The sequence below is a fragment of the Hyperolius riggenbachi genome, chromosome 1 (genome assembly GCF_040937935.1).
Source record: "Hyperolius riggenbachi isolate aHypRig1 chromosome 1, aHypRig1.pri, whole genome shotgun sequence".
In the NCBI taxonomy this organism is placed as follows: domain Eukaryota; kingdom Metazoa; phylum Chordata; class Amphibia; order Anura; family Hyperoliidae; genus Hyperolius; species Hyperolius riggenbachi.
This window is the reverse complement of record NC_090646.1, coordinates 338,570,335-338,584,217: the sequence shown is the minus strand read 5'-3', so window position 1 is coordinate 338,584,217 and position 13,883 is coordinate 338,570,335. Positions and strand designations below refer to the sequence as shown.

Here is a 13,883-nt window from a genome sequence, read left to right as displayed (position 1 = left end):
AAATGCACACTGTGCTGCACTGCTGTCAGTTTATTTTCTGCATGTGAAAAATGCCTTCAGGTGTGAACTAGCCCATTGACTTACATTGGCAGACACGTACAGTGAATAACCCTCAAGGTTGGCACGGTTAACCTTTAGGCCTGAGACGCACTGCTTTAAAGGACGCATCCGAGCGGTTTAAAAATAAAAATCCACCTATCTGGGGCTTCCTCCAGCCCCTGCCAGCCGTTCTGTGCCCTTGCTGCAGCTTCGCTCACCGCTGGCGGTCCTGGGTCTCCTCCGGCGCAGGATTCCTACTGCGCCTGGGCAGAACAGCACGGACGTCATCCGGGCTGTTCTGTGCAGGCGCAGTAGGAATCCTGCACCCAAAGAGACTCAGTGAGCTGCACAGTGGAATGCAGCAAGATGGAGGAAGATGCCGACCTGGTGAGGTCTGCCTCTACACCAGAGGGGACCGGGAGCTAAAGGAGCTGCGGCGAGGGCACAGGTCGAACGCCGGGGGCTGGAGGAAGCCTGAGGTAAGTGGATTTTTTTTTTCTCCTTGGATCACTCCTTTAAAAAGCGCTGCGTTTTCACTTTTAACAAGGTTTTATCTAAGTATTTATATAGTGTCGACCTATTACGCAGCGCTGTACAGTGTACAGTGGTGTGAAAAACTATTTGCCCCCTTCCTGATTTCTTATTCTTTGGCATGTTTGTCACACTTAAATGTTTCTGCTCGTCAAAAACCGTTAACTATTAGTCAAAGAAAACATAATTGAACACAAAATGCAGTTTTAAATGATGGTTTTTATTATTTTGTGAGAAAAAAAACTCTAAATCTACATGGCCCTGTGTGAAAAAGTGATTGCCCCCCCCCCCCTTGTTAAAAAATAACGTAACTGTGGTTTATCACACCTGAGTTAAATTTCTGTAGTCACCCCCAGGCCTGATTACTGCCACGCCTGTTTCAATCAAGAAATCACTTAAATAGAAGCTATCTGACACAGAGAAGTAGACCAAAAGCACCTCAAAAGCTAGACATCATGCCAAGATCCAAAGAAATTCAGGAACAAATGTGAACAAAAGTACTGTAATTGAGATCTATCAGTCTGGTAAAGGTTATAAAGACATTTCTAAAGCTTTGGGACTCCAGCGAGCCACAGTGAGAGCCATTATCCACAAATGGCAAAAACATGGAACAGTGATGAACCTTCCCAGGAGTGGCCGGCCGACCAATATTACCCCAAGAGCACAGAGAAAACTTATCCGAGAGGCCACAAAAGACCCCAGGACAACATCTAAAGAACTGCAGGCTTCACTTGCCTCAATTAAGGTCAGTGTTCACGACTCCACCATAAGAAAGAGACTGGGCAAAAACGGCCTGCATGGCAGATATCCAAGGCGCAAACCACTTTTAAGCAAAAAGAACATTAAGGCTCGTCTCAATTTTGCTAAAAAACATCTCAATGATTGCCAAGACTTGGGAAAATAACTTATGGACCGACGAGACAGAATTTGAACTTTTTGGAAGGTGCGTGTCCCGTTACATCTGGCGTAGAAGTAACAGCATTTCAGCAAAAGAACATCATACCAGCAGTAAAATATGGTGGTGGTAGTGTGATGGTCTGGGGTTGTTTTGCTGCTTCAGGACCTGGAAGGCTTGCTGTGATAGATGGAACCATGAATTCTACTGTCTACCAAAAAATCCCGAAGGAGAATGTCCGGCCATCTGTTTGTCAATTCAAGCTGAAGCGATCTTGGGCGCTGCAGCAGGACAATGACCCAAAACACACCAGCAAATCCACCTCTGAATGGCTGAAGAAAAAACAAAAAGAAGACTTTGGAGTGGCCTAGTCAAAGTCCTGACCTGAATCCTATTGAGATGTGGCATGACCTTAAAAAGGCAGTTCATGATAGAAAACCCTCAAATAAAGCTGAATTACAACAATTCTGCAAAGATGAGTGGGTCAAAATTCCTCCAGAGCGCTGTAAAAGACTTGTTGCAAGTTATCGCAAACGCTTGATTGCAGTTATTGCTGCTAAGGGTGGCCCAACCAGTTATTAGATTCAGGGGGCAATTTCTTTTTCACACAGGGCCATGTAGGTTTTGAGGTTTTTTTTCTCACTAAATAATAAAAACCATCATTTAAAAATGCATTTTGTGTTCAATTATGTTATCTTTGACTAATAGTTTAACAGTTTTTGATGAGCAGAAACATTTAAGTGTGACAAACATGCAAAAGAATAAGAAATCAGGAAGGGGGCAAATAGTTTTTCACACCACTGTATATTGTCTTGTCACTAACTGACCCTCAGAGGGGCTCACAATCTAAATCTAGTCCCTACCATAGTCCTATGTCACTGTATGTATCGTGTAATGCATGCATCATAGTCTAGGGCCAATTTTTCAGGGTGAAGTCAATTAACTTATCTGTCTGACGGATCAATAAGCACTCGGCAGTGTGTCTCAGGCCTTAGACATCCGATGACATCAATAGGTGTTCTGCATTTTCGCATCCATACGCCATGGATGTGTAAAGGCATTTTAGTACAAGCAGTAGACATTATAGGAATTTTGTTTACCAATATTCCTTTGCCACAGACAAAAGCCATGTAGTACAAAGTTGTGGCTCAGTGCCATTTTTTTTACTTTACTTGAAATAAGTTAATTGTAAGATGATACAAAATTATGCAGAGGTTACTGCAAAGCTATGCAGCTCGAGAATGGACCAATCCGATGCATTCATTAAGATCTGATTAGTCCATTTTACAACAGATAATTAGCATAATTCTGTATCATGATAATCAGCATAATTTTCAATCAAATGTATTTGCACCTCAATGACATTCCAAGTGACTAATGTCAACTTTGGTAAATGCGGAGTTGGGCAAGACATTTAATAAACATTACAAACATAGCAGGCACTGGCGTATATCTTTTTTTAATTGTTGGTACTTTTAGGGCCTGTTTCCACTCGTGCGTTGCGATTCCGTCGCGGAAAACGTGTCAACGAATCCGCATGCGGGTGCGGATTCGTTTGCGTTTCCATGCAGATTTTCACGTGGAATTGCTCAGGTGAAAAGCGGTATGCGATTTTAACCAGGTCAATGCCAGTAAGCATTGACATGGGTTTTTAAGCTACAACGCACGCAAAAACGCACGGAAAACCGCAAGACAAACGCTTGCTTTCCTATTAAATATTACTGGCGATTCGCGTGCGGCATGCGAATTCTGACGGTTCTGCCGTGCAGATTTTTTCTGCACAGCAGACCGCACAGAATTCCTGACAAGTGGAAACAGCCCCATCCACTTGTATTGGTTATGAGAATCTGCATGCAGAAAACGCATGCAGATTTGCTCTAGTGGAAACGGGCCCTCAGGGTTAAAAGTATCATGAAGGCAGTAATAGGGGTAAGGTATGACACCAGGCAGGGCTCTTCAGAGGGGGATCTACATAGGTTATTGTAAGATGTATTTTAGAGGTGATAGGGACCCTCATTGTGCTAGGGGTAGGTGTGTCCCTAGCATGTTATTCCATTTAGGTGAAATGAGATACATTTTATGAGTATTAAACAATGTGAGCTTAAAAGGTTCACATAATAAAAACATCATGCAGCCTGCTAAAATACTGAACCTGGAACTTTGAGTGGTACAGAAAGGTCAATCTGTACTACAGGGATGTGGTCAACACCAGGTGATTCCTGATACATCTGTAAAAAGAAAGTGGAAAATTAGAAGTCATTGTAATTGGAACACAAGTAAGAGTAAGGCCCCATTCACACTGCACGCGTTTCCAGTCGCGTTTTGGAAACGCGTGCAGGTGGCCGACACGCACAACATCAGACAATGCATAGAGTGCAATGTCTGATGTTCACACTGCATGCGTTCCGGACCTGTGCAGTCCGGGAACGCATGCTGCACGCATTTTTTGTAAAACCGCGTGGCTGTCCCATTCACTTTTAGTGAATGGGATCAGCCACGCAACGCACAGAGACGCACATGACGTGCGTTCCTGTGCGTTGTGTTCTGAACGGAACGCGCCTGCGTTCTGTGATGTGAACGGGGCCTAAATTGTTGATGTGCTGAAAGTCTTCAGACTGTTTGTTTACTGTACATCGTGCTCTCTTCACAATAAGTCCAAAGTATTCACATCACTATGTGTACACGTGTGCCTCTCCTTGCACATTTAAATGGGCTGGCTGCCTTACATTTCCTTCTTTGAAATGGAAGAAGCACTACATGAAATCAAAAACTAATGACCAGGAAATCATCAATGCAGTAGAAGCTTGATTTCAAAAAGAGTTTGCAATTGCAAAGACAAATTGTACAGTACCTAGTATTTTCACCATTCAGTAATCTCAAATTCAAATCTAAAATTCACTAATTTTGTAAGCTCTCCCAGGGGCTGATTCACTAACAAAAACAGTGCTAACCTTACTCGCGCTATTTAATCAGCGTTTCTTAATTTTCAGTTCCTTCGTAATTAAAGGGGCACTATGGCGAAATTTGTTTAAAATTTAAAGCCCCATCTACACGATACGATTCTTTGTACGATTCAATTACGATTCTATTTACGATCTGATTAAATCCGACATGTCCGATCATGATTCGATTCGATTCAATTCGATTTGCCATTGTTTTGCAAAGGCAAATCGAATTGAATCGAATCGAATCATGATCGGACATGTCGGATTTAATTGGATCGTAAATAGAATCGTAATTGAATCGTACAAAGAATCGTATCGTGTAGATGGGGCTTAAGAGATGTGCAAACAAACAAATAAGTAGTATCTTTTTTCCCCAGAGTAAAATGAGCCATAAATCACTTCTCTTATGTTGTTGTCACTTACAGTAGGTAGTAGAAATCTGACAGAAGTGACAGGTTTTGGACTAGCCCATCTCTGCATAGGGGATTCTTAGTAAGGGTGCATAACCACATCAGACCATAGTCTTTGGAAAATGAAAGATCACAGACCAATTTTACCCCCTTCCATGTAGTATGAGAGCCATACCTACATAGTCTATTCTATTGAGCTGAACTCCCCATCAGATAGAAATCTTTGCAAGATGCTGCACACAAAGATGCTGTACACATTCAAAAGTTCAGTATCTGCAAAAGATCTTTTCCTGCAAAAGATCCGTTCCTCCAAAATGCATTCATAGTCTAGGATATCTGCAGATCCTCATCCACACCTTGTTTAACCCTCCTGGCGGTATAAAAAAATACGCCAGGAGGCAGCGCGGCAGTTTTTTTAAATTTTTTTTTCTTCTATATCATGTAGCGAGCCCAGGGCTCGCTACATGATAGCCGCTGCTCAGCGGCATCCCCCCGCCCTCTTCGATCGCCTTCGGCGATCTCCGATCAGGAAATCCCGTTCAAAGAACGGGATTTCCTGGAGGGCTTCCCCCGTCGCCATGGCGACGGGCGGGATGACGTCACTGACGTCGGGTCGTCATTGGGAGTCCCGGGCCACCCCTCGGCGCTGCCTGGCACTGATTGGCCAGGCAGCGCACGGGGTCTGGGGGGGGGGGCGCGCGCCGCACCGTATAGCGGCGATCGGGCGCGCGGCGGCGGCGATCGGGGTGCTGGCGCAGCTAGCAAAGTGCTAGCTGCGTCCAGCAAAAAAAAAATTAAACAAATCGGCCCAGCAGGGCCTGAGCGGCACCCTCCGGCGGCTTACCCCGAACTACGTTCGGGGTTACCGCCAAGAAGGTCATTCATCTGCAGTTCAGACAATCATCTGCAGATCTGAAGATCCATCCTGGTGGATCTGATCTGCAGATGAATGTCTGTTAAACAAGGTGTGTATGAGCATCTTTGCGTGCAGCATCTTGCAAAGATTTCTATCTAATGAGGAGTTCAGCTCAATAGAATAGACTGTGTAGGTACGGCTCTCATACTACATGGAAGGGGGTAAAATTGGTCTGTGATCTTTCATTTTCAAAAGACTATGGTCTGATGTGTGTATGCACCCTAAGGCTTTTATTATGTACAAATATATTCCCTAAAAGGGATTTAAACAATGATGCTGGCCAGCTTCCCTGCTCGCTACACAGTTTTTGGCAGTTGGACAGAGCAACCGCCATTCACTAAGTGCTTTTGAAAATAAATCCCTGAGAATCCCCTATGAAGAGATGAACTAGTCCAAAACCTGTCGCTTCTGTCAGATTTCTAATACCTACTGTAGAGCAACATAGGAAAAAAGTAATGTATGGCTCATTTTACTCTAGACAATATGTATGTATATACTCGCGTATAAAGCCTAAATTTTCAGTACAAAAAAATGTGCTGAAAAGTTACCCCCTCGGCTTATATGTGAGTCAGTGGAGCAGAACGGATGGTGGAACAGGTTTTGTTACTGGCAGAGGACCATAAGGATTGTGCACTAGTGATCCTGGGCTTGCCAGCTGCCTCCCTGCTGTGTCCGGGCCCCTCATCCCCTGCAACATGGTGTGCAGAGTGCACTGCTCAGGACTACCTGCGTGTCCTGGCTTGTGGAGTGTGCAAGCAGCGTGTCAGGGGTGCAATGATCCAAGTGTTCTTTCTGTGTGGCAATTACTCTATCTATGACAACATCTAGTGACATCTTGAGACACAGCTGTACCATCCTTGGGGCCCATCTGACTAAGTGGAGGTGGGCTGACTTGTACTGGGGGAACATCTGGCTACTGTGGAGAGAGTTATACTGGGGAGGGGGCTTATACGTGAGTCAATCACTTTTTCTTGGTTACTGAGGGAAAAGTGGGTGCCTCGGCTTATACGCGGGTCGGCTTATATGCGAGTATATACGGTACTTATTTGTATAGGTTTGCACATATTTTAAAATTTTTCGCCATAGTGCCCCTTTAAGCTTAGTCAGAGTGCCCCTTTAAGCTTAGTCAGAGGAGCGCACGCTCAGTGCACGTTATGCTGCGGTACTGCAGCATAGCGAGCGCTGGTAACTTACACCCACTCCTTGACAATAATGGGAGCTCCACTCGTCCCGCCCTCAGCCCCTTCGGGTCCAGTGACTTTAAAGGACGCGATCCCCACACTTTGATTGGCCCAATAGGCTGCCTCTCAAAATCCCTTACTGCTGTCATTGCCACTTCTCAGACCTTCCCACTATCATTGCCACTGGTTGCCCTTGTCACCTCTTACTGCTGCCTAGTGCTTACTACTCAATACATAATCTGGGCCCTGGATACATGAAAGAAATGTTGCAGATGCGTAGGAATCCCTGCAATCTCAGATCCACAGATTCTAATATTCTAGTCATACCCAGAGTCCACCTGAAAACTTTTGGTCCCAGAGCCTTCTGTCATGCCACTCCTACGTTATGGAACTGCTTTCCTCAGCAGATCAGGACTGCCCCTTCTCTGGATGTGTTTAAATCCAGACTGAAAACCCACCTGTTCAGTTTGGCATTTGCAGAAATAACTTTTGCTGTTTTAATACTTCATCCTACTACCAACTACTGAATCAGAGAGCCTAATCTTCTGGGGACCGCCTAATGCCAATGGGCGTGATCAAGGCGGCAGCCACAGGACCGCCTAACGCCATTTGCCGTCAAGTCCTGGGGTGGGGATTTGCAGGAGATCGCGTTTGCTGATGCACGCGCAACTCCGCATAGATGACGGAGTCCCGCTCCGTCTTCAGCCTCCCAGCGGCGATCGCCACTAGGAGCCTGTTCAATGGCAAAACCACAGTCTATTTAGTCCATACAGCGCTGCGATCTACGGCAGCGCTGCACTGGGGACACGGCTGTCCCCCTGGCAGGCTCAGGGGTGATCCGCTGTCATAGGCTGAAGCCTATGACAGCCGATTACAGTGATTGGCTGGCGGGGGGAGGGAGGGATGAGTAATAAAATATTTTAAAAAATAGCATAATTTATTATACAATAATGTTATAAATATTTGCACAAAAACAAACAAACACTGCATCACCAATTAGAGCTCACCAAGGTAAAGCTCTGTTGGTGGGCAGAAAAGGGGGGGGGGGGCAGAATCTGCCTATAACAAACTGCCTGCCACTACAATCTACCTATCACTACCTGTTTGCCACTACAATCTGCCTATCACTGTCTGTTGGCCACTAGACTCTACCAGTAACTATCTGCCAGTCATGACAATCTGCCTATTGCTACAATCTGCCCATTACTACCTGCCAGCCACTACAATCTACTCACATAATCATCTGCCTGTGCTTTCAGTCTGTCTATCACTACCGGCTGGCCACTACAATCTTAAAGAATGGGAGAAGGGCATATTTTTTTATACAACCGCCCTGGGAGAAATTCAGTCTAGAAAGTACCCTAAAACGGACCCTAGGCCATCATAGGGATATTAGATTTTGAGTCCCTGTAATGAAACTTAAGAACATGAATTGTTAGGCCCCGTTCACACTTGCAATCGCAAAATGCTAGCAATTAGAGGTAGTATTTTGCGGTGGCGATATTTATGTAATGTATGTTTTTCAATTTTTTTATAGAGCGATTGCAATACATTGCAACTGAGATCGCTCAAAAATCGCAAAAAAAAAAAGCTGCATGTAGTGCGTTTCGAGCTAATCTCAAAATCGACAGCGATTGTGGCAGTGAGATCACTGCCATATAGATTACATTGCACTAGCACTTTAAAAAGCGATAGCAATCACCGGTGATTTGCAGTAAACGCCTGCTAATCAAATGAATGGGCACTTAGACTGATAAAAAAATGTGCCAGCTCTGTACATTAATAGCCAGAGATTTGAAAAAAAAAAAAAAAAAAAAAAAAAAAAAAAAAAGAAATGCTGCATGTGGTCACATCCTGGGGAGTTGTATTCCGCTCCACTGCATTCTCTGCACATTCCCCGCTCAGTGGTTTCCCCGAGTGTGGTTTGGGATTACCACTTTCAACACTTAAAAGTAACCCAGCGCCCCACTGTGTGGCACCAGACCCTGAGAAGGAGAGTTTTATTCCCGCTCCGTTGTACACTCTAGATATTGGCAACCTATACTGAACGAGGATAGGAACTTTCTGGCTAGCTATAAGGGTGAGGGGAGGTCTCTGCCTACTTCTAATTGGGGGACCGCTCTGGCAATCTATACTGAGGAGGTACACTCTAGCCACCTATACAGGGTAGTGGTGGTGGTTCTCTCTCTCTGGTTGACATATCCTCAATTTACCTCATTCAGTGGTAAGGAAGAAGGAACAAAAAATGTAGTTATACTGTAGTTTTATTATTTTTTTTAAATACCTTTGAAATATGCAGCAGCTGCATCAAATCACAAGACAAGAACTAGAAAGTAATACAGACTGAACATCATACAAATATACATACCTTCTGTGGAGAGGGTGAACTTTTAATGTAGAATGGGTTATTTGCTTGCTCTTCTTTACGTACAGCACGTCTCTGTAACACAGCATTAGCAAGATAAGCAACTCATAGTTTGCATGCACAGTGAACTTCAAACATAAGGTTAAAAAAGTGGCTGATATGAAATCAGATCAGAAGAATTGGAAAATAAAGAAATACAATAAAATAATTAGACAACATGGATGGAAAAGCTTTTTTTTTTATTTTTTTTATCACAGTTATTGTAATAAGTGAATTATTTTAATTTTACTGTACATCCTAAAAAAGTATGGTAGATTCCACTGAATACATTACTGAATACATTACAACTACTCCACTGAATACATTACAACTACTGTAAATTAGATGAAGGAACACGGTGACATATAGATATACTGATAATTCACTTTCTCTACCCAAACAAAAGAGCAGATGTCAATTGTTAAAGTGTACCTGAAATGAACAGCATCTCAGGTTCCATACTTACCTGGGGCTTCCTTAATCCCCTTTGAGGCCGCTCCTCCCTTGCCGTCTCCCCGGGTGGCTTCTGTCACCCACAATACTGCCCGAAAGCCTGGGTGAGTCGCACTTCCACGCGCAGCCTGGTGCGCTTCCTCGACACGCTCTTGTCTCGGGGAATGTTCTGTTTGTGCAGGAGTACTACTACTAGTAAATACTACTTGCGCAGTAGTACTGCGCTAGTGCAGAACACTCCCAGCGGCAGGAGTGTGACAGGGAAGCACGCTTGGCTGGGAATGCGCGATGAAGCGCGGTTCGCCCAGGCTTTTGGAGACAGCGAGGGACAAGGGACCTCAAGGAAGCCGAGTTACTTCCCATCTTACGTTCTCTTTAACATTAACTTGGTCCACATGTACACAGTCCATATAATGTTAGAGTGTAATGTAAAAAGAGCACAGTAGATTGATAAACAAGGGTGCTGCCCCAACTATTTAATTATTCCAATGCAAGACTAACTGAATGCGTATCTATGAAACGGCCGCCAAGAGATAAAGCCGATAAATGGCTAACCTTGCTCCTGCACAAGTCCCGGTGGCATCTATTCCCCCTCCAGGACGCCATGGATGGGGGGGGGGGGGGATGTAATTCGGCTTGCAGCTATTGCTAGCAGATGAATTACAGTATTTTTGTACTACTTTGTGCTCTGTCTCTTAATGCCCAAATTACTCGCTGCTAGCCAGTATATCCGTAATTCCTTTTACTGCCTATGGTGGCGCCGCCTGTGTCCAAATCTCTTGCAGTGTTTTTACGGCACTCGTGACCGAGTTGCTCTGGGGTTTTTTTTTTGTTTTTTTCTCTCCACTATTTCTTTCTCTGATGTTTTCTTTTGACCTCTTTCGAAGTCACTCAGAATGTAGTCAGCATTGACAAACAGCAACATTACTAAAGGACCATACACATGGTAATTTAAAGTTGGCTGAGGTGGCAGAGAACAACCACATATGCCGATAATCTGGCATGTGTACAGAAGCCTCTGACCAACAGTGAGCCAGCGATCTGCCAGGCAGATCAATTCATCCTATAGCTTTGTTCTCCCCAGTCTCGCCACTCATTGCGTGATGTCACATCTGGGCCGCTCTGTCTCCCTTCCACTTTGCAACAGAATTTGTCAGCCTGCAGGCCGACTACGCCTCTGTATATCCTCAGCCCAGTTATATTCCACGAGGGGTTAAGTCCCGATCCCAGTCAAGCAACATCCATTTGGCTTGTGTATGGGCCTTTAAGGCGCGTACACACGTCTGATTTCTTCAAACGACGGGGCGGCCGTTCTGATGTCAGTTTCCCGTGTGTACAGTCTGTCAAGGCTGGTTTTGACCAATCCCGTCGTTTAAAGAGATCAGGCGTGTACGCACCTTTACACTACCCAGGCTTAATAAGGCATTTTAAATAGTAAGATGAGATCAATCCATAGATAACAATAGGGTATAATTGCTTCCATAATGTTAGAGACTTTTTTTTTTTCATTTTTTCGAGTTTTAAAAAATGTATTTCGTCATCTGGAGCAAAACTAAGCATAGAACCATGTTAAGGCTATGCAGCGGCCAGATTTTCAAGATTTCTACAGGGCGGATATCACAACTAGCTCTCTGGAAAAGTAGGGAGCACTACTGAAGCTGTAATTTGTACGCTTTAACTCTTCACAATCTCTTGCACACAGTGTAAGAACATCAAGGATCCCATGATGTTGCATTCTTTAGCTATATGAGATTCAGGTAAGTTTAGAGGTAGTCTAATATCTCACTTGCTTTTTTTGAACAGTCTGGATTTGCTCCAGGCCTGGATAGCCACGCTGCTTTCGCTTGGTGGAAGCAAGCAGACTTGCATATGGTTTATGACCTAGTTACAGATTCCTTCTGTAAAGACTTTTGCCTCTCGGAAAGAAAACATTAAAAAAAAAATCCCTAACAGGGAACTGTTCTGTTACCTCCAAATCAAGCATTTTATTACACAAGTAATTGGTAGGCATGACTCCCTGCTCACCCCTACTTGATTTCAGCACATCTGTGCATCTGATGTCAAGTCAATGCCCCTGGCCTTCTCTCACACTTACAGAAGTGCCTAACCAATACTGCAAAACCGCCCAAGTATGCCTATATTAAAAAATGGGTGATCATTCATAACACCACACTGGAGGCAGATGATCTGCAGATAGTTTGGAAAGGTTTACCAAGCAGCTCCATCAATACAAAGTACTGATGCACTGGTACCTCCTGCCTGACAGAATTGCCAAATCTGACCCCAGGTGTAATGTCCTTTGTTTTAGTGGATGTGGCCAAAAAGGATCCAATCACCACATATGGCAGCAAGACCCCAGAATGTGTAAACTTTAGATACAAGTCTATCAAGTAACTTACACCATCACTAATCACAGAATGCCAAAGACCCCAGAAGTGGCCCTTCTGGGTATGAAACTTGCAGATCCATCTAATGGGCTAGTTACTCAAACCATTCTTGTAGCTAAATTAGTTATTACAACCTTACAGAAGTAACTAGCACTACACTTCATACAATTTAAGAGCAGAATCGGTAACATGCTTCACTTTGAAAGATTGAAGGCTGTTTAAGATAATAAGAGGTCAAAATCTGAAAGAGTGTGGTCATCCTATACTAATGATCCCCACTGGTCCTCCCCTTTACCAAACTCTTTAATTACCACAATCGCCTGGCTATCCCCAAAGTGCTGACAGGTTCTCTTCTTTCTTTCCTTTTCCTGCTGTTTAACTCCCCTTTCCTTCACAACTTCGCCTGGATACACTCCACCTTTCTTATTGTATCCGTAGGCTATTGGCCATGTGTGCCATGGCTTAGGTGCCCATAGGATTCATGATATTTCACCCTGGATGTATTTACCTCAATTTAATACTCAATTTTAATTGCCATTTCCATGTTGCAATACTATAAATGGCACAATTTTATATTGGTGTTATATAGTTAGTTGGGCAGATTCCTCGCTTGTGTTTTTATTTTTTTTTGTACATTTGCTAACTGCTATGTCTCCTAACTGTTCATCGCAGGCCATGTGCGCTGGCATATGTCCTAAAAGGTCCTTTTGGGTGTGAGCTATTTGGTCAATTATCAAGTTTGGCGGCTTCTCAATACAAGACGTCTTCGTACTGTCGGGTCACACAGTTCCTTTTTACCCTAAATATCCTAAAGTCACCTTGTTTTATTGGGTAGATATATGAATTATAATTCGAGTTTACTCGAATTATAGATGTCGATTCACCATGGTTTGTATTAAAATATTTTTCAATAAAAGTTACTGAAACAAAAAATTTAACACTATGCTTAAACACTAAAAACATTCCCTGCTTTACAATTTTGTTACAATATTCTTTTTGTGATTGGTTGCACTTGAGTAGACAGAAAAATTCTGCTTTCGGGCTGCAGTTCATTTTCAATCATGTGATCCTTACTCCACAATTACTAGTTCCCCAGTGATTTCTGTTTCTAACAGATATAATTAACTGCTGAACATTGTACGTTCTACAAGCACTGCAATGTAAGCGCTGTAAAAGACAATTTAACAAACTCTGCAAGAATACTAGCGCAAAGTACAATTCCAATGCTCTAATCAAAAATCATTGTTCGGAAGAAAACAAAAAAGTATCAGAAGTACATTTAATGGTTTTTAGTGCATTACACTTTACTATAGCTTTAAAAAAAAAATTAAGTATAGGTCATTTAAAGCTGAATTAAAGTAAAAATAAAACAAACTACTATAAATCCATGGAGGGTAAGATGTTTCATATATTTCCATAATCACAATTTCCTCTCCCTTGTAGTACAAGCAGTCAAGAAAAGATGGATCCACATGTCTTCTTAGAATGGAATCTTTATTGGGCTAAACCCGCAACACCCCATGTAGCGGACATGTTTCAAAATGTAAGTAGACCTTAATGATGCCTAGGAGTAATGATTGAGCCAATATTGGGCCTGAGGCTCAAAGCAGTGGTAAATTTGCCATATGCAGGCAACCAACATATGGTAACTTTACCGATACCAACCATAGCAACGCATGTTGCGCTAAAAGGGTAACGCTCACTGATCCCCTGGTATTAATA

General features: G+C 43.3%; 1 protein-coding gene across 3 annotated transcripts in view; it reads right to left on the bottom strand.

Annotated features, from left to right (window-relative positions):
• AP3D1 (adaptor related protein complex 3 subunit delta 1) overlaps positions 1-13,883 on the bottom strand; it is a 177,487-nt gene that overhangs the window by 53,739 nt on the left and 109,865 nt on the right. For all 3 annotated transcript variants that reach the window (XM_068233969.1, XM_068233971.1, XM_068233970.1), the window contains exons 18-19: positions 9,286-9,357; positions 3,618-3,693 (exon numbers count right to left, since the gene is read on the bottom strand). In XM_068233969.1, the coding sequence (XP_068090070.1) occupies positions 3,618-3,693; positions 9,286-9,357 (148 nt within the window). The remainder of the gene's footprint in view (positions 1-3,617; positions 3,694-9,285; positions 9,358-13,883) is intronic.